Source organism: Microcaecilia unicolor, chromosome 1 (assembly GCF_901765095.1).
Source record: "Microcaecilia unicolor chromosome 1, aMicUni1.1, whole genome shotgun sequence".
NCBI lineage: Eukaryota > Metazoa > Chordata > Amphibia > Gymnophiona > Siphonopidae > Microcaecilia > Microcaecilia unicolor.
Genome location: NC_044031.1, coordinates 631,098,703 through 631,125,791, shown reverse-complemented (window position 1 = coordinate 631,125,791; position 27,089 = coordinate 631,098,703). Strand labels below are relative to the sequence as shown.

The 27,089-nt window shown below is 44.8% G+C and overlaps 1 protein-coding gene across 1 annotated transcript in view; it reads left to right on the top strand.

Moving 5' to 3' along the window:
- Nucleotides 1–27,089, top strand: part of RECQL4 (RecQ like helicase 4) — a 261,221-nt gene that overhangs the window by 182,799 nt on the left and 51,333 nt on the right. The window contains exons 15-16 of the mRNA XM_030220936.1: nt 5,005–5,193; nt 16,424–16,625. Of these exons, the coding sequence (XP_030076796.1) occupies nt 5,005–5,193; nt 16,424–16,625 (391 nt within the window). The remainder of the gene's footprint in view (nt 1–5,004; nt 5,194–16,423; nt 16,626–27,089) is intronic.

Genomic DNA, 27,089 nt, shown 5'->3' with positions numbered 1-27,089 from the left:
GCACTATACACTGACCAACTTCTTATCTGGCAAAAGACATAATATATAGAACTTTCTATCTCTTACAGTACAAAAGAGCAAGAGAGAGGGAGGGACTTTTCCCTCCTTAATTAGCATCTTGTAAATACAGTCAGGATACAGTCAGGATCTTTATGACAAAGGATGTGCATGGCAAATGTTTAAATTTCTTTTAGAAGTTACATTTTGGTCTATTGTCACGAAGTGACAGGGTGTTTTTAGATTAATATCTCTCTTCTGGTCATACCTTCAAAAGAATATATTTCAGGTCTTTTGATCTTTTTGTTTTAGTATATTTTCCTTTATTCTTATTTATTATTCTAATTCTAAGAAGAGGAGGCAAGAGTTAATTACTTTCCTTTTGGAGGTCATGCTTTCTCAGGCTTCTGATAGCCCAAGTCATTCTTATTCTAAAGACCAAAGCTGCTTCCTTACAGGTCGGTGTTAGATTTCTCTCTCGCCTGCTCAGATCCTGTGTTGATATTATAACATGGGTTTTCTTTGTGTTCAGAGAGAACTATTGTTGCCTGTCATAAAACTATTGCCATTTGGCTCCAGAGATCCTTTTCTTAAAGGAGTTAGGTCTGCTTCTCCTTTGTGAGATACAGTATGGATCTTTTGTGTTAGACAGATAGATGTCTTCTGCAAGTGTTATGTGTTATGTCCTCTTTCAGTTACAACAAAAAGAGTCTTTGAAGTGGTCTTTCCTCAAGGGACATGGGAAAGAAACTCTGTCACAGGAATTCCCTTAGGCCATTCACACTTAGTGGGAGAAACTGTTATGCAAGAGGAGAGAGAAAGGGTGGGGAGAATTGCTATTCCAGCAAGCTTTCCCCTGTTTTTGGAAAGAGAGAAACCTCCATTTCTCCCTGTCCAAATATGAGGAATTTATTCTGTATATTAAATAATTGGAGGCCTTCCACCTCCTACAGGACGCAGGTGGCGAGGCAAGTTCTGTGGGACCGTCTTTTTGGATCTTGCGCCGGCCCTTCGACGTCGACCTCGACGGCATCGGTGTCGACAGCTGGGTCTTCGGTGCCAGTACCGCTGTCAACGGCGTCGGCGCCGACTATGGCATCGACCCCAGGAGCACAGGTACCTTTGGCCCTCCGGCGACGGCGGTGGTGAGCGGCCGCGCGGGCAGTCGGCCCCGGCCACTCCTGCTGCTCAGGGCCATCGGGACCGACCCCTGTCGGATCCAATACCTCGAGGCCGGGGGGGGCTCCACCTCCTCCTCGTCTCTTCCGCGGAGCGCCGATGACTGACATCGCAAGAAAGCCAAGAAGCACCGTCATCGGTCGCCCACGACGCACGGGACTAGCAGCTCCGGGACATCGAGGGACAACTTGACACCCAGGAAGCGGCAGTGCTGGGAGGAACGTTCCCCCTCGGTCGAAGAGGTGTCGCTGCGCGGGTCCATGGGTATCTCGGTACCGTCTCCTGGACCCGAGCAGCTTCCAGCACCGGCACCCACACCGGCCATCCTTCCCGGGGTTAGACGGTTTCCTAAAGGACAAGTCCATAAGCCGCTACTAAATGGACTTAGGAAAAATCCACAATTTCGGGAATAACATGTATAGAATGTTTGTACATTTGGGAAGCTTGCCAGGTGCCCTTGGCCTGGATTGGCCGCTGTCGTGGACAGGATGCTGGGCTCAATGGACCCTTGGTCTTTTCCCAGTGAGGCATTACTTATGTACTTATGTCTTGACGGCTTCCATTTGGACTTAGATCAGGTTCAGCAAAGGGTCAGCGATATCGAGGACCACATGGCGTCCGAGTCACCGCCTGTGGAGGCCCTCCAGAAACGGATTGCAGATTTGGAAAATAAACTTGACGATCTCGAGAACCGATCTATGCGCAATAACCTGCGCCTGATTGGCTTGCCAGAACAGCTCAAAGAAGCGGAGTTGGGAAGCTTTCTGGAGGCCTAGATTCCAACTGTGCTGAAACTGAACAACGTGCCAGGCCCCTTGAGGATCGAAAGGGCACATCGTCTGGGGCCACGGAGACCCGGGGCAGCACGGCCTAGGGCAGTGATTCTGAAAATCCTCAACTATGGTCACAAGCAGGCCATCCTACAAGCAATAACGTGCTGGTGGAGAACTAAAATATGAGGGCCAGCGCATCCTCTGTTTCCAGGACTACTCCGCATGGGTGGCGGCAGCGAGGAAGGAATTCGCGCCAGTGTGTGCCATCCTCCATGAGAAAAAGATCAGATTTGCGTTGTTATACCCTGCAAAATTGAGAGTACACCATGGAGGAATAGAAAAAATTTTTGAGGATGTGCCAGCAGCTAAAGGTTTTATCCAGGGTTTGTCACAGGAGGATGCGGATTGAAAGGTGCACCAACAGGATGAGACCAGTTTGAGTGTGGTTTGGGACTTCACGCCAGAGTAAGTGGTTGAAGGGAGACATTATGTAATTGGGCCGTTTGCTGCATCAGTTCAGTACAGGCAGGTCTCAAAGATAGACGGTACTGCTCCTTAAGAAGCTGTTGGCGAAACTGGAGCTTGCTGTAGGACGTACCGGGAGTCCTGTATGAGAAAGCAGCAGAAGATAAGTGTACCTTTTAAGTAATATGAAGTAAAGTGACATTACTAAAGGATTAAAAAGTTAAAAAATTATGCAGAGGTTTTTTGTCTAATGAGGATGCTCGTGGTAGGCGAAACTTTGCAGAGTAAAGTAATCAAAGTGCCTCCAAACGAGTCAGTGAGCCTATAAATTTAAAAGATTGGCTCACTGAGCGTCTGAAGCCTTTTCCTCTGTAGTAAGATAATAGAGGGAAATTGTCTTGCTTTTCGAGTTTATTTTATGCAAACAATCCCGCTTTATCTTAAACAACGAGACGTAAAAGTGTTACATAGCATGCTTTCTAAATTCTTTTGGGCTAAGAAGAGGCCTCAGATAAAGTTTGAGTATCTTATGAGGGCTGGGGGGGCAGGGGGTTTTGGGGTCCCAGATATTAAACTTTACAACATAGCTTGTCTATTGAGGCATTTAGGGGACTGGTACCGACAGACAAAGGCATATACTCCGTTACATATGGAAAGAGCGATGTGTAGCCCACAGCACATTTTTTATTTGCTGCATGCGGTAGGAAAGGAGGTGCCTACACAAGCCCGAACTAGTGTCCTGTTAGGGCCTATGAGGATGGTGTGGAGAGATTTGGCGAAGCTGTGGGCCTTTGATGGCAGCTGTAGTAGGCTTCTTCCCCTGCAGGGAAATACAGCTTTCCGTCCGGGCACAGAAAATTCCGGGCTGAGGGCATGGAGAGAGAGGGGGATAGTATTTTTACATCAGATACTGGAGCCCTCGGGGGTGGTCAAGACCATGGAGAAGCTTGGTTTGGATCCTTCCGACTGGGGCGTATGAACAGGTGAGACACTATGTGGCATCTTTGCCAAAGGAGGCACTGGGTGTTGATGTGTCCACCAGAATGGAAGATCTCTTTGAAGTTCCATCAGACGATCCTGTCTCTATCTCCCTGTTGTATAAACGATTGACACTGGCTAAACCGCGGAGGGATCTGGGACAGGTAGCAGCTAGGTGGGCCGCAGATACACAGCAGGAGGTTTCAACACAGGAGCTCTTGAGGGGTCTGAGGGGGGTGGGGACCTGGACTCGGAGTGTAGAACTTCGCGAATGTCAGGCCAGAGTGATTTATAGAGCGTATACTTCTCAATCATGCCTTTGTCGGATGGGGTATTTAGAATCAGCCCAGTGTAAGCGCTGTGGAGCGACGCAAAATGACTTTTACCATGCGTTTTGGCAATGCTTGGCTATCATGGCTTTCTGGATCAGGGTAACTAGGTTTGTGGAAAGGATTGGGGATGCCAGGGTCAGATTACTGCCAAAAAGTATATTATTGGGTTGTCAAATACCGGTAGAGGGAGGAACAGCTCATCAGAGTGCATTTGCTCATAAGGCTTATTTGATCGGTATGAAATGCATCTTGGTCAATTGGACTTTGGATCGGGCCCCCTCCTTCTGGCAATGGCGTAACCGCTTTCACGCCTTACTCCTGATGGAACTGCAGGACTCTTTGCTCAACTTTAAAACACAAAACCATTTTTATTTAACTTGGAAAGGTTATATAAATGTGATGTCTCCCAAGGCACGCAGTTATGTTCTTAATAAGCTTCATGCATTGCCTAGTTCTACCTCAGTAACTTGTGCTCCTTAAAAAGGGATTATGGGTCCTAAGATGTGGAGTTTGGAGGCCACTCAGGCAGAATGGGATAGGGAGGGGGGAGGAGAATCGGCATTGGTTGGAATTTTCCATACTATTATCTGCTCAGAGAGTCGCTCATGGGGTCAGAGAGTGGGCCATCAGAGCACAGGCCCTTGTTCTGCATAAAATAGCAGAAATTGAAGTCTGCGTGGGGGGCTTCCTGGATATGGTCGAACATAATACTTGATGTTTGAGGCTGGGACTGAGGAGATGCTGGGTTGGTGCATTTGTAATGTTGCCAATGTAGCAATGTACCTTCATCTAATATGACAGGGTTCTGGTTGGGAGGGGAGGAGGGGTACATAGGTTGTATAGGAATGAAAGTTTGGCGCTGGGTTCTATTGTATGGATTATCTTATGTTAATCCTTTGGGATTTGGAGTCTATTACAGGGATGGTATCTTTGGCTTTATTATCCCCAAATTGTTGACTCTAAATGGAAGGGAGGGTAGGGTGGGAGGAGTGGGTTGGTAGGGGATAAAAGAAGTAAATGTATGACGTTTGAGGAAGTATTGCTGTTGCTGGTTGTGTTAGTACTGTTATTTGTTGCATCATTATGAATGTAAGTGTTCTATAATATGTCAATAAACAGATTTAAACATAAAAATTGTATCAATATCTCAAGTTTTAAAAAATAGTGGGTACAGAAATTGTGGGGCATCCCAATATTTCCATTATCATAATATATTGCACTAGCAATTTTTCTGGTTCTGGCATGGAACTGGCAGCAACTTTTCAATGTTTTCTTCCTAGGTACTTCGTGATCGGTTAGGTGTATGCTGCCTCCTGGGGCTCACTGCCACTGCCACCCTCATGACTGCAAGGGATGTTGCTCATCATTTAGGGATTCCTGAGGAGGAGGAAGGTGGAATAGCAATGCGCTCAGCAGCAGTCCCATCAAATCTTCACCTGTCTGTCTCCATGGACAGAGACAAAGACCAGGTAGCGTAAAGCCAGAATCCAAGTTCTGAAGACTGCAGCCTCATTCTTAAGCTGGTTGAAAGATTAGTGCAGGGAGGGTAGTTTTGTGTATCTTGGAGACTTGGGGAGATACAGATGGGGAGGTAAGGGACTGATTTACACCCATCCAGAAAATGTCAAAGTCAAATTCTTCTTAGACTACAATTTAAAATAAATGTGGGGGAGACACAAACTGCCTATCCCCCTGCCCTCTCCCCACAAGTGGAAAAATAGGTGAGATAAGCAGGATAAGCTCTGAAATAATAAACGCCAAAAATCAATCATGAAGTAAACTATGGAGGGACAACAATCAGTAGCGGAGAAGAATAAGAATTGGGGGGCCCTTTTATGAATTGGAGGTAAGCCTAACATTGTCTTACCGCTCAATAAAAAGGAAGTACCGCCAGGCTACCACAACAGCCCAGCGGTAGCTTTCTCCCCCAGTGCACACAATTTCCAGCGCTGCAAAAATATTTCAATTTTTGTAGCACCGGTGTGTACCTTGTGGTAATCGGACAGTGCCGCACGCTGCCTGGTTAGCGCGGGAGCCCATTCCGCCATTTCAGTGGGTGGTGATAAGTGCTCCACTCCCCAAAATGGCCGTGTGGCAAGTGGTTCACTTGCCACATGGCCATTTCTTTAAGAAAAGGGAAACTTGCCTTTTACCCGCTGCGGTAAAAGGGGGCCTGCGTTGGCATCAATGAGTGAAAATTAGCAGAGAATTAAGAAGGGGAGGCAGATCATCATTGCATGTATTCAGTCTTGTCTTGGAGTGGAGTAGCCTAGTGGTTAGTGGAGTGAACTTCAATCCTGGGGAACTAGGTTTGATTCCCACTGCAGCTCCTTGTGACTCTGGGTAAGTCACTTAACCCTCCAAATAAGTACCTGTATATAATATATAAACCACTTTGAATGTAATTGCAAAAACCACAGAAAGGTATCAAGTCCCATTTCCCTTTCCATTTTCCCCTTGTTAACAAAATTGCAGACCTGAAGGCCACTATGACAGAGGCAAACATGCATTTAGTTGCAGTCATTGAGTTAGTATAGTGGAAACTAGGATTGTTACGTGATCATCCCGGGCTATACAGCTCTTGTAGACAAAAGAAATGTGGGTGGGAGAATATTGTTGGAGCACAATAGTAGCCACTGAAGGTAGGAGGGATGAAATGAAAAGAAGAAATTATGTTTTTAATGTTATTAGCGTGTTAAATTGAAACCTGGTGTGGGAATTATGGTTTGCACTACTGCTGTGAAAATAACAAAGAGTTTGTGCTGGAAGTACTGTATGGAGCACTTCAATAAAAATGTAAATGAAAAAAAAAATAGTAGCCACTGAAATAAAGGGAGAGTGCAGAGAAGCTGGATTACCAGCCCTGGGTAACCGAGAAGTAGACAACCTGATTCAAATCAGATTGGGCCACACTGTAATGTCTTATATTGGTGAAAGTTTATTCTTAGTCCTAATTTTTGTTTGTCTCCCCAGTGTAGCATCCTCCTTTTATAGTTGTTTGCATTGGATCATATATACCACATTCACAGAGGAATATAAATGTGTACTCAGTTCAATGACTTTCCTATGTGGGTAGCTGTGATATCCTGTAAACTTTGCTAGCACAGCTTGTATTGTATTTGGCTTAGTTTTGTGCCTTTTTCTCCAGTTTTAGTTTTGTTCAACCTTACTTCCTACGAGCTCTTATTTCAGGGTAGATAATTGCTGAAAAACTAGAGCTGAAATGGCTAGGGAATACTTCTTTCACTAATAAATCACTACTATTGGAAGATGAAAGTGTTTATGATTTTCCTTAGGGTTTAATACTACTACTACTATTTAGCATTTCTATAGCGCTACAAGGCATATGCAGCGCTGCACAAACATAGAAGAAAGACAGTCCCTGCTCAAAGAGCTTACAATCTAATAGACAAAAAATAAATAAAGTAAGCAAATCAAATCAATTAATGTGAACGGGAAGGAAGAGAGGAGGGTAGGTGGAGGCGAGTGATTACAAGTGGTTACGAGTCAAAAGCAGTGTTAAAGAGGTGGGCTTTCAGTCTAGATTTAAAGGTGGCCAAGGATGGGGCAAGACCTAGGGGCTCAGGAAGTTTATTCCAGGCGTAGGGTGCAGCGAGACAGAAGGCGCGAAGTCTGGAGTTGGCAGTAGTGGAGAAGGGAACAGATAAGAAGGATTTATCCATGGAGCGGAGTGCACGGGAAGGGGTGTAGGGAAGGACGAGTGTGGAGAGATACTGGGGAGCAGCAGAGTGAGTACATTTTATAGGTTAGTAGAAGAAGTTTGAACAGGATGCGAAAACGGATAGGGAGCCAGTGAAGGGTCTTGAGGAGAGGGGTAGTATGAGTAAAGCAACCCTGGCGGAAGACGATACGTGCAGCAGAGTTTTGAACCGACTGGAGAGGGGAGAGGTGACTAAGTGGGAGGCCAGCAAGAAGCAGATTGCAGTAGTCTAAATGAGAGGTGACAAGGGTGTGGATGAGGGTTTTGGTAGAGTGCTCGGAAAGAAAGGGGCGGATTTTACAGATGTTTCTATATCCTGATTGTTTGTTATGGGTGGTACCTATTCCATGGTCCTCTTTGCATTGTTTTATAGTAGGTTTTCCCTGGAGGTGTAGAGTGAGGATGGAATTTTTGGGAGATGATTTTAGGGTAATAACCAATCAGAAATTTGAGGTGTTCATCTCTGTCTTCTAGGACAGACTACATACAGCAGTGTAGTGTAGTTTGGTTGTGTATAGTGGACTTTTGGAACTGGACCTATAAAAATTGCATCTGTCAGCTGGTTTTCTTTATATAGATGTTTGTAGATGTCCATTGAAGCAACAGTGGAAAACATCTAACTGCACAAGTGCCTCAGTATTCATAGGATCACTGATGACTTGTCCTCTGCAATGGGACCTGAAGGTGAATATGTTAGAAAGTCATTGATGTCTGTACCTCCCCCTTTGCAATGCAGGACAAGCTGGTCCAAAGCTGTAAAGAGATGTCCAGCAGCTAAATATTGTTACACTAAGAGGGCTTCCTTGCAACAAATGTTCAAGCTACGTTTGTGTTTCAGCAGCCAAATACACAAGGACCATCTGATCCTTCCTATATACAAATTAAGAGCAAGAACACTGGATAATATAAACACTGCTGTAGAACAGATGGTGTATTGTGTGGGGTATATTATTGGTGAGGTGCTAGATCTGTACTCTATGGCTGAGAATATACAGAACATGAATTGCAAGGGGGGGAGGGTATAGTCCAGCCTTCCCCAAGCCTCCTCTGATTGTCATAGATAAAATGAACTATCAATTCAACATGCCATGCTATAATTGAGTGCATGACAGCAGTGTTTCTGAAAGTGACAAACATTAAATGGTTTTTGATGCACTGTGTTTTGAAGCTGTGATTGAATATGATAGCACAACTTTAAAGTTCAACCCCTGATGAAGCTGTTGTGAAACGGGAACCCCGTCTGGTTTTTCATCACTTCCAGAGATAAGAGTTTTTTCACATTTTTGATGGGATTTAATAATTCATCATAAAAAGGTTTGAATGGAATTCAGTAATTCACTATAAAAATGAGTTTACCACATTAAATTGTGTTTTGAGATTAAGGAAATTTTTCTGACCAATGATTTGAAAGTAAAGCCCCAGCCATAAGCATTTTGTGCTAGTATTGAACGGGGTCTCTCAGGTCTTTCCCACCTTTATTTTTAAGGTGGTAAAATAGACATCAGTTGTATCATGCCAAGCTCAAATTTTGTTTTTTGTTGTGACACCCAGACAGCTTCAGATTTTAGTCTTGCTTTGCTCTGTGACACTGATGGAGCATCAAACTGTCCTGTGCCTCTTTACCCAACCATGTGTGGCGTTTTTTCTGTCGCACACTCACTCTGCAGTGTCCTTCACTGCTTAGTATTATGACTGCCATCAAGACCAACAGCTTTAGAAATTTTCACAAGAGTTTCATTTTGCTAAAAATGTGCAGAAAAAAAAATGCTAAAAAACAGATGAGTGATTGATCTTACAGATTATTTTTGTGCTGGTAAAATGAGCCATTTAAGTTGGCAGTGCTCTGCTGCCATCAAGGCCCACTGAACACAATATGCATTAAGTGTCTATACAGTATATGTTTTGGGTTTTATTTGATATACTTCTTAATCAAATATATATGTGATCCAATGCAAAAAAGCAAAAACAACAGCAAAACCCACCACCACAGAGGGATGCTACTTCCGTGAAGTAAACTAAAAATTAACAGCAAAACTAAACCTTCATAAACATAAACTAATACATAGAAACATGACGGCAGATAAGGGCCGAATGGCCCATCCAGTCTGCCCATCTTCAGTAACCACTAACTCCTTTTCCTTAGAGATCCCACATGCCTGTCCCATGTTTTCTTAAATTCTGACACAGTCCTCGTCTCCACGAACTCCACTGGGAGGCCATTCCACGCATTGACCACCCTTTTCGTGAAAGAGTATTTTCTCAGATTCTTCCTAAGCCTATTTCCAACTTCATCTTATGCCCTCTTATTCCAGAGGTTTTCTTCATTTGAAAAAGGCTCACCTCCTATACATTAACTCCATTGGGGTATTAAAACGTCTCTATCATAATACATTGTAGAGACAATTCAGTAAGTGATTATGAGGGGCATTTTTGAAAGAAACTTCCAAGTTGCGATTTGGACGTCCTTGCAAAATGGCGAAATCCAGGGGCGGGGAAACCCGTATTTTCGAAACAAGATGGACGTCCATCTTTCGTTTCGAAAATACAGTCAGAGTTTGGACTTCTTTGCATTTGGATGTTTCTGACTTTCGGCGATTTTCGAAACCAAAGACGTCCATGTCAAAAAAAGTCCAAATGCAAGCCATTTGGGCATGGGAGGAGCCAGCATTTGTAGTGCAGTAGTCCCCCTGACATGCCAGGACACCAACCGGGCACCCTAGGAGGCACTGCAGAGGTCTTCATAAAATGCTCCCAGGAACATAGCTCCCTTACCTTGTGTACTGAGCCCCCCAAAACCCACTACCCACAACTGTACCCCGCTACCATAGTGGAATCTTAGCGGAGATTGGGTGGCGACACCAGTAAATGGAAACAAAACAGGAGCTGGGCAGGCTTCTACGGTCTACGCCCTGATTGTGACTGAATAGATAGGGATGGGCTGGAGTGTAAATTTTAAGGGGCTTCGATGTTAGCTTCAGAACTTAGTACAAGAACAGTACTGGGCAGACTTCTACGGTCTGTTCCCTGAGAAAGGCAAGGACAAATCAAACTCGGGTATACATATAAAGTATCACATTCCATGTAAAATGAGTTTATCTTGTTGGGCAGACAGGATGGACCTTACAGGTCTTTATCTGCTGTCATTTAGTATGTTACTATATATGGGTACAGTGGGTTTGTGGTAGGTTTTGGCCACTCTCCAATCTTCCGGTACCATGCTCGATTTTAAAGATAAATTACATATTACCAATAATAGTTCCGCAAGTTCATTTTTCAATTCTGTCAGTACTCTGGGATGAATACCATCCGGTCCAGGAGATTTGCTACTCTTCAGTTTGTCAAATTGCTCCATTACATCCTCCAGTTTTATAGAGGTTTCATTCAGTTTCTCCGACTCGTCATCTTTGAATACCATTTCTGGCTCCGGTATCTCTCCCAAATTTTCCTTGGTGAAGACTGAAGCAAAGAATTCATTTAATCTCTCCACTATGGCTTTGTCTTCCCTGATTGCCCCTTTTACCCATCGGTCATCTACATAAGTACATAAGTAATGCCACACTGGGAAAAGACCACGACAGCGGCCAATCCAGGCCAAGGGCACCTGGCAAGCTTCCCAAACGTACAAACATTCTATACATGTTATTCCTGGAATTGTGGATTTTTCCCAAGTCCATTTAATAGTGGTTTATGGACTTGTCCTCTAGGAAACCGTCTAACCCCTTTTTAAAATCTGCTAAGCTAACCGCCTTCACCACGTTCTCCGGCAATGAATTCCAGAGTTTAATTACGCATTGGATGAAGAAACATTTTCTCCGATTTGTTTTAAATTTACTACACTGTAGTTTCATCGCATGTCCCCTAGTCCTAGTATTTTTGGAAAGCGTGAACAGACGCTTCACATCCATCTGTTCCACTCCACTCATTATTTTATGTACCTCTATCATGTCTCCCCTCAGCCGTCTCTTCTCCAAGCTGAAAAGCCCTAGCCTCCTTAGTCTTTCTTCATAGGGAAGTCGTCCCATCCCTGCTATCATTTTAGTCGCCCTTCGCTGCACCTTTTCCAATTCTACTATATCTTTCTTAAGATGCGGCGACCAGAATTGAACACAATACTCAAGGTGCGATTGCACCATGGAGCGGCATTATAACATCCTCACACCTGTTTTCCATACCTTTCCTAATAATACCCAACATTCTATTCGCTTTCCTAGCCACAGCAGCACACTGAGCAGAAGGTTTCAGTGTATTATCTCAAATTTATTTTATTATTTTCCATTAGAAACATAACAGTGTCCACAAAATATCATTGTACAGAGATTAGAACTTCTCATTCAACTAACATGTTTCCAACTATTACCCCCCCCCCCCCCTCAAGTATATTCCCCCCTCTTAGGTAGTTTTGTGACCCATACTCTTTAGACCTGTCCATGTGACGCATTAGTCAGGAGTGTCCGGGAGGATAACCACTGTTCATAGGGATTCCACGTTTTATGGTAATATGGCCAGTACGTAAGGCCGCTAACTTCGACATCAGATGAATATAGTCCAATTTCCGCAGCACTGACTGTAGTTCCGGCACTGTGGGTTGCTTCCATGCCGCAGCCAGCACCATCTTGGCGGCCACAAATAGTTGCGCGGCAAAGCAATGTATGGAATTAGGAATTCCTGCTGGTTTAAAGTGGAGCAAGCAGCAGTCCATTCTCATCGGATAGTTCGCTCCTGTAACTTCACCCAAAAACTTCAAAATCTCCCCCCAGTAATCCTGCGCATGCTTGCATGCCCACCACACATGAGTCATATCCCCTACTGCCCCACATTGCCTCCAACACAGAGCTGACAAGTTTTAAACATTTTAACCAAGCGATGGGGAGTATAGTACCAGCTATATAATATTTTATGGCTGTTTTCAATTGGGGCACGGTTTCAGTGTATTATCGACAACAACACCCAGATCCCTTTCTTGGTCCGTAACTCCTAACGTGGAACCTTGCATGATGTAGCTATAATTCGGGTTCTTTTTTCCCACATGCATCACCTTGCACTTGCTCACATTAAACGCCATCTGCCATTTAGCCGCCCAGTCTCCCAGTCTGGTAAGGTCCTTCTGTAATTTTTCACAATCCTGTCGTGAGTTAACGACTTTGAATAACTTTGTGTCATCAGCAAATTTAATTACCTCCTTAGTTACTCCCATCTCTAAATCATTTATAAATATGTTTAAAAGCAGCGGTCCTAGCACAGACCCCTGAGGAACCCCACTAACTACCCTTCTCCGTTGTGAATACTGCCCATTTAACCCCACTCTCTGTTTCCTATCCTTCAACCAGTTTTTAATCCACAATAGGACATTTCCTCCTATCCCATGACCCTCCAATTTCCTCTGTAGCCTTTCATGAGGTACCTTGTCAAACGCCTTTTGAAAATCCAGATACACAGTATCAACCGGCTCCCCTTTGTCCACATGTTTGTTTACTCCTTCAAAGAATTGAAGTAAATTGGTCAGGCAAGATTTCCCCACACAAAAGCCGTGCTGACTTGGTCTCAGTAATCCATGTCCTTGGATGTGCTCTGTAATTTTGTTTTTGATAATAGCCTCTACCATTTTCCCCGGCACCGACGTCAGACTCTCCTGGATCTCCCCTGGAACTTTTTTTAAAAATCGGCGGTCCAACCGATTCTTTTGCCGGCTTCCTACTTTTAACTCTTTAACAAGGCATACCACAAAGATCAACAAATGTGAACTCATATACATATATCCAGAACTGTATCACAATATTTGCTTGCTACACTACTACTACCATGTTTTATCATTATCATGCCACCCAAGATCCTTATGTAATACTAAATATATATATATATTTTCTTATATATTTCCACCATTCATGATGTATTGTAAGCCACATTGAGCCTGCAAAGAGGTAGGAAAATGTGGGATACAAATGCAATAAATAAATAAATAATATATCTAAAAAACATTTTACCGTGTGTTATTGCCTCCAAAGCAATCTTTTTTTCAAAGTCCCTCTTTGCTTTCCTTATCAGCGCATTGCATTTGACTTGACATTCTTTATGCTGTTTCTATTATTTTCAGTCGGTTTCTTCTACCATTTTCTGAAGGATTTTCTTTTAGCTCTAATAGCTTCCTTCATCTCACTTTTTAACCATGCCAGCTGTCGTTTGGTCTTCCGTCCTCCTTTTTTAATACATGGAATATATTTGGCCTGGGCTTCCAGGATGGTATTTTTGAGCAGCATCCATGCCTGATGTAAATTTTTGACCCTTGCAGCCACTCCTCTAGGTTTTTTCTTTCACTGTTCTCATTTTATCAGAGTCTCCTTTTTGAAAGTTAAACGCTAACGTATTGGATTTCCTGCATATACTTACTTGTTGTTTTCCTCGTGGAGTTTCTCCTTGGCTTCCCTTCCTCTGCAAGTGGACTATGTTTTTGTAAAATGTTTCTTTAGGCACTTAGGCTAATGATGTTAATTTGTTTGTGTATATTTCTGGATTTCCTTTTCAAAGTTCTTTTTTTGAATTTTATCTTATAAATGCAAGTTAAAAAAAATATATATTCTGTTACTAACTTGAGCCTGCAGAAACATAATTAATTGCTCTCTTTTAACAAATAACTAAAATTTAACTTATTTATTTCTTTGATATTCCTGTCCAACAATGCCATACTATCTTATTCAGTACCAATCACTTTTCTCTAATTCAGTTCAGCTAGTTGATGAGTTGGTCTATATAGCAAGATTTGGAATATGGGTAGATGGGAGTTGGGGTGGAGAGGGAGGGAACTACCACCTTAGAAGTTTTGTGACTTAAAAGAGAATAATTAACTTGCCTACCCCTTTGAACTGGAGGTTTAAAAGAAATCAGCCAAAGAAGCCCTAGAACAAGCAGTTAAAAAAACTCTTTAAAAATAAATCCCCTTCTAAAGCAACAAAAAATAACCCTACAGCTACACCAGCAATATAAAATTAGAATTAACATAACCCTTTTAAAAGAAATCAGAGCACTTGGGAGACATTCTGTAACTGGGCGTCTCCATTTATGTGCCCTAAAGCTGTGCGTCAGGAGCCTATTCCATAACCGAACCTGGGCGCCTAGGTTCCATTAAAGAATATAAGCATAACCCAGTATTGGCACACCTAACAATTAGGCACCCACAGTTACACTAGCCATAGAACTTGTGTATCTGGGGGCATCTAAATGCAACAGGGATGCACATAAGGCTAGACTAGAGTCTATAAATGGTGCCTAAACAATCGACACCGAAAAAAAAACGCTTAAGCGATATTCTAGAAGCCATGCCTAAAGTTCAACACATTTTAAAGAATAACGGATAAGTGGAGAAGCCATGCATAAATTTAGACACTGCCATTTGCATCAATGAAAATGTAGCGCAAATGCCTGTGGCTAAATTTACATTTGGAGCACCATTCTATAATTACACGCGTAACTCAAAACCACATCCCTAATCTGCCCGAAAATGTCTCTGACCCTCCCATTTCTGTGCCCCCTTTTTTTCAGGCTGCATGTATATTTTAGGCATGTATGTCCCAATTAAATCTAATTAGTGCCAATAATTGCTTTTTAAAAAGCCAATTATTTTACACTGGCTCATTATTCCATTAAATTGCACTTGCAAATGAGGGGGTGCCTAAATTTGCGCGTACAATTTTTGATGACTTTTATAGAATCAGGGCGATATGTACAGCATTCTGCAAGTTATCTCCCCTACACCTGACCCACCTACCCCCCCCCCCCCCAACCACAATCTCTAGTAGTCTAGTGACCTCCTCCCCCAATATAGAAATAAATCCCCGGTAGTCTAGTGGCCTCCCCTTTTAGGATCCTTCTCATGCACCTCAGAAAGTCTTCTCCCCTTTTAGGATCCTTCTCACGCACCTCAGAAAGTCGTAAGGCAGAAATGGTTCCCATTCATCCTGCCACAAAATTGTGCATCTGATCTCTGAGAATACACTCTGGCACACCACTAAGGGTCGGCCTATCAAATTAGGTAATAACGTACCATTGGGGGGTCAGGCATCTCCATTTTGGACTATGATGGCACCAGATGCAGGAGTGAGTGGGCATCACTCCTGCCTTATGACTTCCGAAGTGAGTGAGAAGGATGTTGGGAGGTGGGGGCCAGAGAAGGGATGTGGACTTCTAGACTTACTGGGGATTATGTGGCAGGAGTAGGAGGTAGGGGGTCCACTAGACTGCCAGGGATCATATGTCAGGGGTTAGGGTTGGGGAGGGATGATATCAGGGGTGGGGGTGTTGAATCCACTGGACCCTGGATCTTGGGTCATCTGAGATGAAGTGCCAAACTTCGCTCAGATGACCTTTGATGGAAGTATTATTCCTCTTCTGGTTTGGCGTTAAAGGCCCACTGTTGCCCTCAGCTTTTAACTGTTCAGTATGTTTTCCTGCATCAGTGCAGCAGTTTTTAACTATCACAATTTAAATGGGTTTAAATGTGCTATGCACTGATCTGTTATCCAAGGATTTGCACAGGATTAGTTTTTCCACAAAACCTCTTTCTTCATTGTGTGCCCACAAATCCTGAGCAAAGCCTTGGCACATTTCATTGCATTGGCCCCTCAATGTGTTAATGAGCATATGAAAGAAATGGTACAACCTACTTAATGGGGATCCAGAAACAATTTACATGAAGCTTTCTTTGACATCTGTTGTTGCCTGCCGGCTACACTGCACTGTAGTAATGCAACTGAAGTTTGCACTCTGCTCTGTTGTACAAAATATCTTTACACTGCAGAAGCTATACACCTACACCTGTGCTTGGTCTTATATCTCTCTTTGATTGGATCTTGTTCCTCCTTGAGAAAGGTCTTAATCCTAGTCATTTGCTGACTAGAGATCTTGATATTTCTGGCAAGGTTGCTGGTATATCAAAACAGGAAGAATAAAAGACCTGTGAATGATCTGCCTTCTGTTTCCTGTTCCAGGCTCTTGTGTCCTTGCTGAAGGGAGACAGGTTTGGGTGTCTAGACTCGATCATTGTGTACTGTACACGCAGAGAGGAGACAGCGCGGTTGGCTGCACTGCTTCGCACCTGTCTCCAGGGAGTAATACTGAAGGGGTCTTCTGCATCGACCACCATTGAAAAAGAAGAGGAGCATAGCACTGTCAGAAGGAAGAAAGCAGCAGGTAATAATTTTATCTCAACTTAGGGATCAATAGAATTCAAAACAATCTCAACTGATTGAGAAATGAGCAGTCAAACTTGTGTAGTCCAGGCCAGGTGTATTACTGATGTGACTATGAGGTCTGCCACTATAACCATTTAGTTATCTCAGTGCCACAGATCTCTGTGTGGTCAGAGTGAGAATTGTGGAAATCATTGAGGTCCTGTACCTACTAGCTGAATGAGAAAATTGGCACAGTCGCTAGCTTGGAGTCTTTTGGAAAATAAAAATCTTTATAGATGAGACAATGGATAATAACGATTCAGCATTAGGCAGTTCATAGGATGGCACTTGTGACTTTTCCTTTTATTTTTACAATTCTGTGTGTGCATGTGTGTGAGAAAATGTCCTTACTAGAAGAGACCTGTGCCTGAAGGATATTTTTATACTAAAGACAAGATACTGGTTCTGTGTTGGCCTCATAGTCAATTTTTAGTGGTGGTGATGACTGTAATAACTTAAATGCTGGTATTTATTATATCTATTCAGGGCCACTACGTGTTTAATCAGTGTCACTGAATATGCATATTATAGAGTCCCTGCACTACCACTCTGAAGCTATTTGTGTAAAATAAGCTCTAACATAAATAAATAGAGTAATATCATGTACATGTGTAAATGCCAAAAGTGCATCTAAGGACTTTTCTGTAACTGCTTGCGTATCTCCAATAACATTTACAATAACATTTACTTTACAGGTGGGGATACACATGAGTGGAGTCTGGGGAGGGGGGGTATAGTTATTTCATGTGATTTATATAATACTAGATGTTCCACACACACATTTATGCAGCTCTGTGTCTGGTCTCAGTACTTGTGTGCATATGTACTGTTACGACGAGGCTTCTCCTCCCCCTGGAGACTGACGCCTTCTCTCCTCCCTTGAGGTTTCACTTTGAGTTCTCTGGTTCCCCACCAGAACCGACCTGTAGTCAGTTGACCTTTCTGCACACTTCCCTGGGGATACGATTACCGCCTGGGTCCACAATGTCCTCTGCTGCTCCCGCGGCTTCCCCGTCCAGACAGCTGTATTCAACTGCCAGGGTAGCAGGGATCCTCTGATCCTTGTCTTCAGATGGTTGTTCAACAGTACAGTCCCATCTGGGGTGCCATTTGTAAACCCCCACAGGTCACCCACATGTGCTGAGACCCTCTAGTGATTCCTATCCAGGTTCACATGCTCTCCATCCGGCCTCACTCGCCCTTGACTTCTGAGCCACTTGTAGACGCATGCACTTCCTGCTCTCTACCAGGCTTCACTGGCCCCCGGTTCCTGAGTAGGACTTTGGCTGGTCCTCTCCTCCAGTCACTTGCAAGCACCAACCTCAATATCCTGGGCTCCTCCCTTACTCAGGGTGACTGCTCTGTCGTACCTTCCTCCTGCTGGGAATCCTTCCCCCGTTATGGCCCGTGTGCCTCGGTCACTCCTCTGATTCACGGCCAGTGACCCACGGCACTTCCCCTGGGACTCTCCCTCGGATTCTCCAGACTTCACAAATATGCAAATTAGGCAGTCAACATATGCAAATTCAATTTATTAGTACCTGGATTCAGTCTTGTGGGGAACAACTTCTTTCCAGTTATCATTCACTTGCCAATACACTGTGAGCCCCTTTGCTTTGGGAGACAGGGGTCTCAGTGTAAAACAGCCACCACCCCTGGATAGGACTTTCTTCACTCTCATTAACTTTACAGTCCTATCCTCCACCCCACGACTGTTAGTTCATTTTAAACAATTCACAAGTCCATCAACAACATGGCCTGGTAAGTACCTTCCCTTTTAGGGTTTCCTTCTCGCTCTCTCTTCCCTCTTCCAGGTACTCCTCCTCCAACAGGCTCCTCAGGTTCCTCTCCCTTCTTCTCAGGAGGTACTGTTTATATAGGGCTGCTAATAGCCCACCCCCACCCCCTCTGGGCCCCTCCTCCCAGTTCTGGAAGAGTCCAGAGCCTTCTGGGTGCCCTTCTCTTAACAGGGAACCTCTGCTACATATCCTCCCTGGTCCCCTTTAGCTGGAGCTCCCTCTGCTGACCCCTTCAGGTCATTAACCGGATGTCCCAATTGGAGCTCCCCCTAGGGACCATATCATGGCATTTTCCCCTATTTCTTGTAGGAGAGCGCTCCCTAGCGACCTCCTCAGGGTAGGGCAACCACTGTGTTTATCACAGTACCCATGATGTTAGTGTTCGATCATTTATGTAATACTAAGAAGCTTCACACACAGATTTTATTTATTTGGATTTATTTACCGCCTTTTTGAAAGCATTCACTCAAGGTGGTATACAATAAGAATAAATAAAACATGAACAATAGACAATTACAGCAGTAAAAATATTCAAATAACAATAAAAAGTATGGCATAGTATACTACTTACAATGTCAACAAATATGTAATAGAACATTTTAATTAACAGTGTAGGGTATAAGCAAAGATGGAACATATAAATAGGTAAGAAAGTAGGAGGAGTTAGAAAGTAAGGTGACTAATTTAAAGAAAGTTGCATATGAGGTCAGAGAGATGGTTAACATATAGATAAGTAAGAGAGTAAGAGAATTTAGAAAATAAGGTGATATTTAAAGAAAGTTGCACATGAGGTCAAGGAGATGGTTAAATATTATCTCAGGGTAGGAATGGATAAACATGTCCTGGTGCAGTATGTGTAACCCATATCACTCCTTGTGTGTGTGTGAGTGAGACTAACAAGTTAGTTACTTCTTCCATTAGAGGCCTGGTTGAAGAGTCAAGCTTTCACCTTCTTCCTGAAGAAGAGATAGTCTTGTGTTAAGCGGAGCATTTCATGGAGTGCATTCCAGAGTATGGGAGCTACTCCGGAGAAGGCTCACTTGCGGGTATCACATCGTGTAATGTCTTTTCCATAGTATCCCACAGATCATTCCAGAGACGAGTGGGTTATGTTCCTCTACCAGCAGGTAGGGATAGAGAGAACTTCAGAGATTTACTATATATGGACATGTGCAGCCACTTTAACCTTAGTATTCTCTCTATCTCAGGAGGTGGATGGACGTATCCTTGGCAGCTCTCTGAATTGAGACTTGCTCCTAGCCTGTCCCCACAGGATTAGTTGTGCTTAGGGGTTGTTACGTTTCCTGGCCAGTGCAGGGTACACCTGGTGGTGTGAGGTCCCTCCTTCTTCCCCCCCCCCCCACCCCCCGCCTCCTGGCCCTGATGGCTGGAGCTTGAGCCTGTACTCCTATCTCTTTTTTTTTTTTTTTTTTTTTTTTTAAAGCGCTGCAGGAGCAGGAACTATGCTGCACCATATGAGGATCTTTCTCCTTAACTTTTACCAGACTGTGATGGTTCTGGGTGAGTTCTTTCTGTGAATATGACTGGGTCTGGTAGCAGTTATAGGTAACGAAGTCAGGTCCCACTGCGCGTGCTTTTCGGTTTCAGGCACTCTCCAGGTCCTTGGTGGCCAGGGCAGGACAGTGTTGTGATTTTTGGCGGGCTCGGGAGCTCTTGCTGTCTTGCAGCCGCCATTTTGATTTCTCTGCTTCAGCCGGGTTGGAAGGCAAACGAGGCGATAGCAGCTGGGCTCCGTTCCCTTATTTAGCTCGGCAAGTCAGTTCATGGTCGTCACCGCAAGCACCCCTTGATCTCCCCGCTGTTGACGAGGGGGGGGGGGTTGGTGCTTTGGGTGGTACAGCTCCGGCTGCCCAGTCTCCCTTGTTTTTTTTCCCCCTGCACGGGCATGGTAGTTGTTCTGTTTTTGCTAGCGTCTCCTGTTAGTTTAAGCCGCTGCAATTCCTCAGGGAACACATAGTTTACTTTATGCTTGTCTTTCTTCCTTTCAGGGGTGATTTTCTTTATTTCTGGTATATTTTCTTTGATGCACTGGGCTCCAGCTGCTTTAAGAGCACAGTGGTGTGGCTGATGCTGGCGGTTCTGTGCAGCGGGCGGCAGCCGTTCTTAGCCTCTGTTTTTATAGCTTGTTTGAGCAGCTTGGCTCAGAGGCTAGAGCTCCCTTTTGGAAGGGTCGGTTCTCCCTTTTCTCATTTCCTGCCTGCTTGATTCCCTGATTTTAGTTGGGGGCTGGATTATACATTACCTGTTTAAGGCCACGCTCCTTGCTGTCGCTAATTTTTTAGCAAATGGTTCCAAGCAAGAACTTTGATGCCGTGTCACCCATGCATTTTATTTTGCAGTAGCTAAGTCACAGCCACTTGGATTCTTTGCCCGGCAGTTATTGATGGCATCAGTTCTGAATGCTGTTGTCTCTGTCTCTGCACATGAGATTTCCCTGTTGCCCAGCTCTTGAGCTCCGCAGCAGTGTGTTCCCCTTTATGTGGCCTCTTTTGCTGTGGAAGGTCAGCGCTTTCTGTTGGCTGGTTCTCCTTTCTATACATTAGCCTTTTCTGGCTGCGTGGAGTCGGTAGCCTACTTTCCTTGCTATGCGAGCTTTCGCTATCTACCCTGTCTCCAGCATGGTGTCTTCTCAGCTGTCTTTCTCCTCTTTAAAGACAGCCCTTTGGTACCTTTGTGCTTACAGCGCCTTCTGGTTGGTGAGGGCCTGCCTGTTGTGGGTTTTTTGGTCTGCCAGTACAATTCAGCCATGGGGTGGTTGCATCCCTGTAGCATCTTTGTCCACCATTCTGGTAGGCTGGAGGCTTTCTGTGGGCAGCACGTAACATTCTTTTTCTGCCCCCCTGGGAGGATCCAAGGGGGCAGTTTTATGTTTACTTGTGCCCTGCGTGGTAGCAACCCTTCTACATGGCCCATGGTGTCAGCTTTCCTGCTGTCTGGGTTACCGGCATCCTTGTCAGCTTATTATGGTCTCCTTGTTCACTACGAGGTGGCAGCATAGTGCTTGGTGGCTTAGCAGCCGCATTTGTTCTATGGTCCAACAGGGTGCCCTGGTTGAGATCCATTTCTTGGACATCAAGACTGGCGCAGTATTAGGGCATTGGACCTGACACTGTCCCTGGCTGTCGAGTTTTCTCCCTCCTTGGGCGTCGAGCCTTCCTTCGTCCTTAAGGATCAGGTCTAGCTCCGTCTTGGCAGACAGGCCTTGCTTGGTGACTGAACATTGGCCCTGGCTCCAACAATACTCATTGAACTTTGCTCTGACTCTGGACGCTGAATCATGCTCTGTCTCTGGGCATTGAACTTGCTCCAGCTTCAGCGGCTGAGTCTTGCCCCATCGCCGGATGTTGAGCTTTGCTCCGTCGCTGGACATCAAGACTTGCTGTGGCGCTGGACATCGATCCTTACTCAGTCTGAGCCTTGCTCCATCTTTGGACTCAAACCTTGCTATGTCTTTGGACGTCCAGTTTTGCTATGGCTCCTTATGTCACTCCTTACTCTCTCTGGGCTTTGCTCCATCTTTGAATGCCGAGCTTTACTTCGTCTCTGGACGTCGAGCCTTGCTCCGTCTCTGGACATTAAACATTGCGCCACAGGTCGTCCAGCCTGGCACTGCCTCTCTCGAAGTTGAGCCTTGCACTATTTCTGGATGACGATCCTTGATCAGTCCCTGGACGTCGGGCCTTGCTCCATCTCTGGATGTCGGGCCTTGCCCCGTCTCTGGACGTCGGGCCTTGCTCCGTCTCTGGACATTAAACATTGCGCCACAGGTCTTCCGGCCCGGCGCTTTCTCTTGAAGTCGAGCCTTGCACTGTTTCTGGATGACGACCCTTGATCAGTCCCTGGAAGTCGGGCCTTGCTCCATTTCTGGACATAGAGCCTTACTACATGTCTGGGTGCTGAGCTTTCCTCCATCATTGGATGGGGAGCCTGGCTTGCTTTCGGGCCATTGAACATTGCTTCATCTCTGCATTTTGAGCTTTGCCCCATCTCTTGAGGTCGAAACTTCCATCTCTGGAGGGCAGGCTTGCTCCAGCTCTCGCTCCAGCACTGAATGCTGTGCCTTGTCCTGGTTGATTCTTTGAAGGAGTAAACAAACATGTGGACAAAGGAGAGCCGGTTGATATTGTGTATCTGGATTTTCAAAAGGCGTTTGACAAGGTACCTCATGAAAGGCTACAGAGGAAATTGGAGGCTCATGGGATAGGAGGAAAAGTTCTCTTGTGGATTAAAAACTGGTTGACAATGGAGATGGGTAGTTAGTGGGGTTCCTCAGGGGTCTGTGCTAGAACTGCTGCTTTTTAATATATTTATAAATGATTTAGAGATGGAAGTAACTAGCGAGGTAATTAAATTTGCTGATGACACAAAGTTATTCAAAGCCGTTAACTCGCGACAGGATTGTGAAAAATTACAGAAGGACCTTACGAGACTGAGTGGCTAAATGGCAGATGACGACTAATGTGAGCAAGTGCAAGGTGATGCATGTGGGAAAAAAGAACCCGAATTATAGCTACATCATGCAAGGTTCCACGTTAGGAGCTACGGACCAAGAAAGGAATCTGGGTGTTGTCGTCGATAATACACTGAAACCTTCTGCTCAGTGTGCTGCTGCAGCTCGGAAAGCGAATAGAATGTTGGGTATTATTAGGAAAGGTATGGAAAACAGGTGTGAGGATGTTATAATGCCGTTATATCGCTCCATGGTGCGACCGCACCTTGAGTATTGTGTTCAATTCTGGTCGCCGCATCTCAAGAAAGATGTAGTGGAATTGGAAAAGGTGCAGCGAAGGGCGACTAAAATGATAGCGGGGATGAGACGACTTCCCTATGAAGAAAGACTAAGGAGGCTAGGGCTTTTCAGCTTGTAGAAGAGACGGCTGAGGGGAGACATGATAGAGGTATATAAAATAATGAGTGGAGTGGAACAGGTGGATGTGAAGCGTCTGTTCACGCTTTCCAAAAATACTAGGACTAGGGGGCATTCGATGAAACTACAGTGTAGTAAATTTAAAACAAATCGGAGAAAATGTTTCTTCACCCAACGCGTAATTAAACTCTGGAATTCGTTGCCGGAGAACGTGGTGAAGGCGGTTAGCCTGGCAGAGTTTAAAAAGGGGTTAGACAGTTTCCTAAAGGACAAGTCCATAAACCGCTACTAAATGGACTTGGGAAAAATCCACAATTCCAGGAATAACATGTATAGAATGTTTGTACGTTTGGGAAGCTTGCCAGGTGCCCTTGACCTGGATTGGCCGCTGTCGTGGACAGGATGCTGGGCTCGATGGACCCTTGGTCTTTTCCCAGTGTGGCATTACTTATGATCCTTCTTGCTACTCTGGGAGGGGGGGGGTGAGCCTTGCCCCGTTTGTGGATATCTAGCCTTGCTCTGACTCTGGTAGAGGCGCTTTAAGCTGTCTCATTTTACCGCTCCTTCCCTGGAGGCAGGGCCTGGGTACATTATTGGAAGACAGGCCTGTCTTTTTTCCTGATTGGCACTTGTCTATTTGAATGGACGTCAAGGCTTGCTTTGTCTCCAGATGATGGTTTTTAACTTCGTCTTTATCTGTCGAGACTTGCTTTGTCTCTGCCTGCCGGCCCTTCCTTTCTCTCTGCATGCTGAGGCTTCTCTGCTTGTGGCTGTCAGGCTGGGCCGTTCCTGCGGCCAACCTGCCTCCGTCTTTGGCTACTGCTCCTTGCTTCACCTTCAACACATGTCTTGCCCTGTCTTGGGGGTTGACTCTGACTCCTTCTAGAACTCGGCACTGGCCCCCTACCTTAGGGTAGAGCCATGTTCAGCTTCCAGGAGATGGCCGGAGTTCTTTCTATAGAGTCATACCCTTACTCCATTTCTGGGGTTGCTCAGGGGTCCCAGGTGGCCCAGTTTGGCAGGATGGGCCCTATTCAGTTTCCTTGGGGTCAGGTTTGCCTTTGCCTCTGGTTATCATTCCTTCCCCATTTCTGCAAGTGGGACCCTGTTCTGTCACTGCCCGTCAAGACAGGCTTTGTCTCTGTAGCTAGACTCTGGCTCATTCGCTGGTGGTGGAGTAGGGTTCCTTAGCTCCCTTTCATGGATGGATCAGGGGTTGGCGGTCATGTTTGGCTCAGTTGTCAAGCCTGGCTCCGTATTGGGCAAGTGAACATATTATTTCTTGCTAGAGGTCGCACTGGGACCCATAGCTGTGGTTCTGGCCTTGAAGGCTGGGCCTCGGCCTCCTCACATGAAGTCGGCCGGTGTCTGGTCTCCAGTTTCAGTAATTGACTGTTGGGTCTTGCTCCTTCCCTGGCAGACAGACTTGGACTTTGCTTTGGCTGTAGAGCCTTGGGGGCTGTCTCTGGCTACCCTACTCCTCAGATAGGGTCGCTGCCCTTTGCCTTGTAGCAGGCTAGTGCAGTATTCTTCTCCTCTGCCCATTGAATATGGTTCCCTCTGTGGCTCTGGAGGCTCATGGGGATTTGTTTGGTCATTAGTGGTCAAGCTTTTTCTTTTGTGGACTGAGGTAGCTGCCAGACCTTCCGGCACAAGTTGGTCATCTCGAGTGTTCCCGTCTTGAGAATTCAGGACTGACCTCATCACCAGGTGTCGCCCTTTCTTATTATTTGTTCCGAGGGCTCACAGTTTTTCTGATGATGAAGTATTCTTCCTTCGATTGATGGGCCTTCCTCCATGTTCATGTCTCTAGTAGGCTTCGCTGTTCTTGATCCTGGTGGGTATTTTGTGCTCCGTATTGGGATGGCAAGGTCCCTCAAGACCTCCCTTTTCTCCTGCCTACGTACTGGGAGTCTAGTTTCAGCATCGCAAGTTGGAGATTGGCTTATCTCTGTGGTCCCACCCCACTTTGGGACTGCTTTGGTATATCCCACTTGTCTCTGGATTAAGCTATGGGACTCTATGGAAGGTAAAATTAGTCCTTACCTGATCATTTTCTTTCCATTAGTCCCAACAGATCAATCCAGAGACCCACCCATTGTGATTCTTTGCGGAGTATTTATTCCCCTTTGTTCCAGGTCCTTTTAGTATTTCTAAAAACAGAACGCAGCGACATGGGGCAGCTCCAGCTTCGGATATTTTCCTCCCGCAGGTGCGGTGGAGGTGAAGCCTGCTTGGGCTGTATAGCTGTATAGTAGGTGAAGCCTGCTTGGGCAGGAGAGGGCTTACATTTTAGTATTCTTATTCTTCTTCCACTGCTTTGGTATCGATCATACTGAGGTTAAAGTGGCTGCACGTCCACATATAGTAAACCTCTGAAGTTTTCTCTAGCTCCACCTGCTGGTAAAGGGACATAACCCACTCATCTCTGGATTGATCTGTTGGGACTAATGGAAAGAAAATTATCAGGTAAGGACTAATTTTACCTTGGAGAGGGTGTGGTTAGTGATGGTCCTTGGGAAGACCTTAGTGTCCTTGGAGGTGTGTAGAGGATCATCCTATTCTTTAGGTACTCGGGGCCATGTCCTTTAAGTGCCTTGAAGATCAGACATAGAGTTTTAAATTTAGCCCTGTATGGTACTGGTAGGCAGTGAAGATTTTGCAAAAATGGTGTGATGTGGTCATGTTGCTTGCAACCTTCTATTAGTCTTGCTGCAGCATTCTGAATCAGTTGGAGCTGGTGCAGGCCCTTTGTAGTCAGACCGTTGTAGAGTGCATTGCAGTAATCCAGTCTTGATGGTATTATGGCATGCACAACTTGGATAAGATTTACCTTCTCGATGTAATGAGAGAATCAGCGTAGCTGTCGCAAATAGTAAAAGCAGCTCTTGAAGGTTGCTTGGATTTGGGGAATCAGAGTAAGTGTTGAATCTAACTGAATTCCAAGGTTCCTGACTTGTGATTTGAGGGGGAGTTCGTACTTCCTAAAAGGGATTTTGATGTCAGGTATATATCTACTTGTGTTAGGAACCCAAAGAAACTTGGTTTTACTTGGGTTCAAGCAAAGTTTGTTGTGTTTAGCCCATTCTTGAATTGATGTTGTTTATTATAGAGTCTATTGGAAGGCTATAAAGCCATTATATTAATAGTTTTGGTTGGGGAAGTAATAGGGTTTCCACCAATTTAACATAATCATTTGCTTTGACTTTTGTCTATTCTCAGTCTGTTCTACACAGCCTGGGCACTAATAACTTCAAGAATCAGAAGGACACACTAGATTTGTTTTCTTAAGTTTATTTCATACTTACCAAAGGCAAGCTTAACATAGGAAGACATCACAGACATCTAGTATGCAGGCATTCAGAGGTGGGGAGAGCAGCACTTCGTGACACATGGCATGTGCCTTCACAGGTTACTGGCTTCTCCGAGGCACAGCTTAGGTAGCAGACCTTTTATACTTTTTTGGTCCCATAGATCCCTATGAGCCACCTGCAATTTAATCATAATTGGTACATACATCCAATTATGACCAAGTCTCAACTTTCTTATCTCTCATCCAATTATGACCAGGTTTCAACCTTAGTAAGTTTTCTTATCTCCAAACTTCGCTCATCCTTAAATTTAACTTTTCTGCACCTGGCCCAATTATTTTTTTATAGTTTCTCAGCATGCCTATATCCAGCTGTACACAATCCTTGCCAACCTTGTAACTCTGTCACATTTCTTCAGTGAAGTA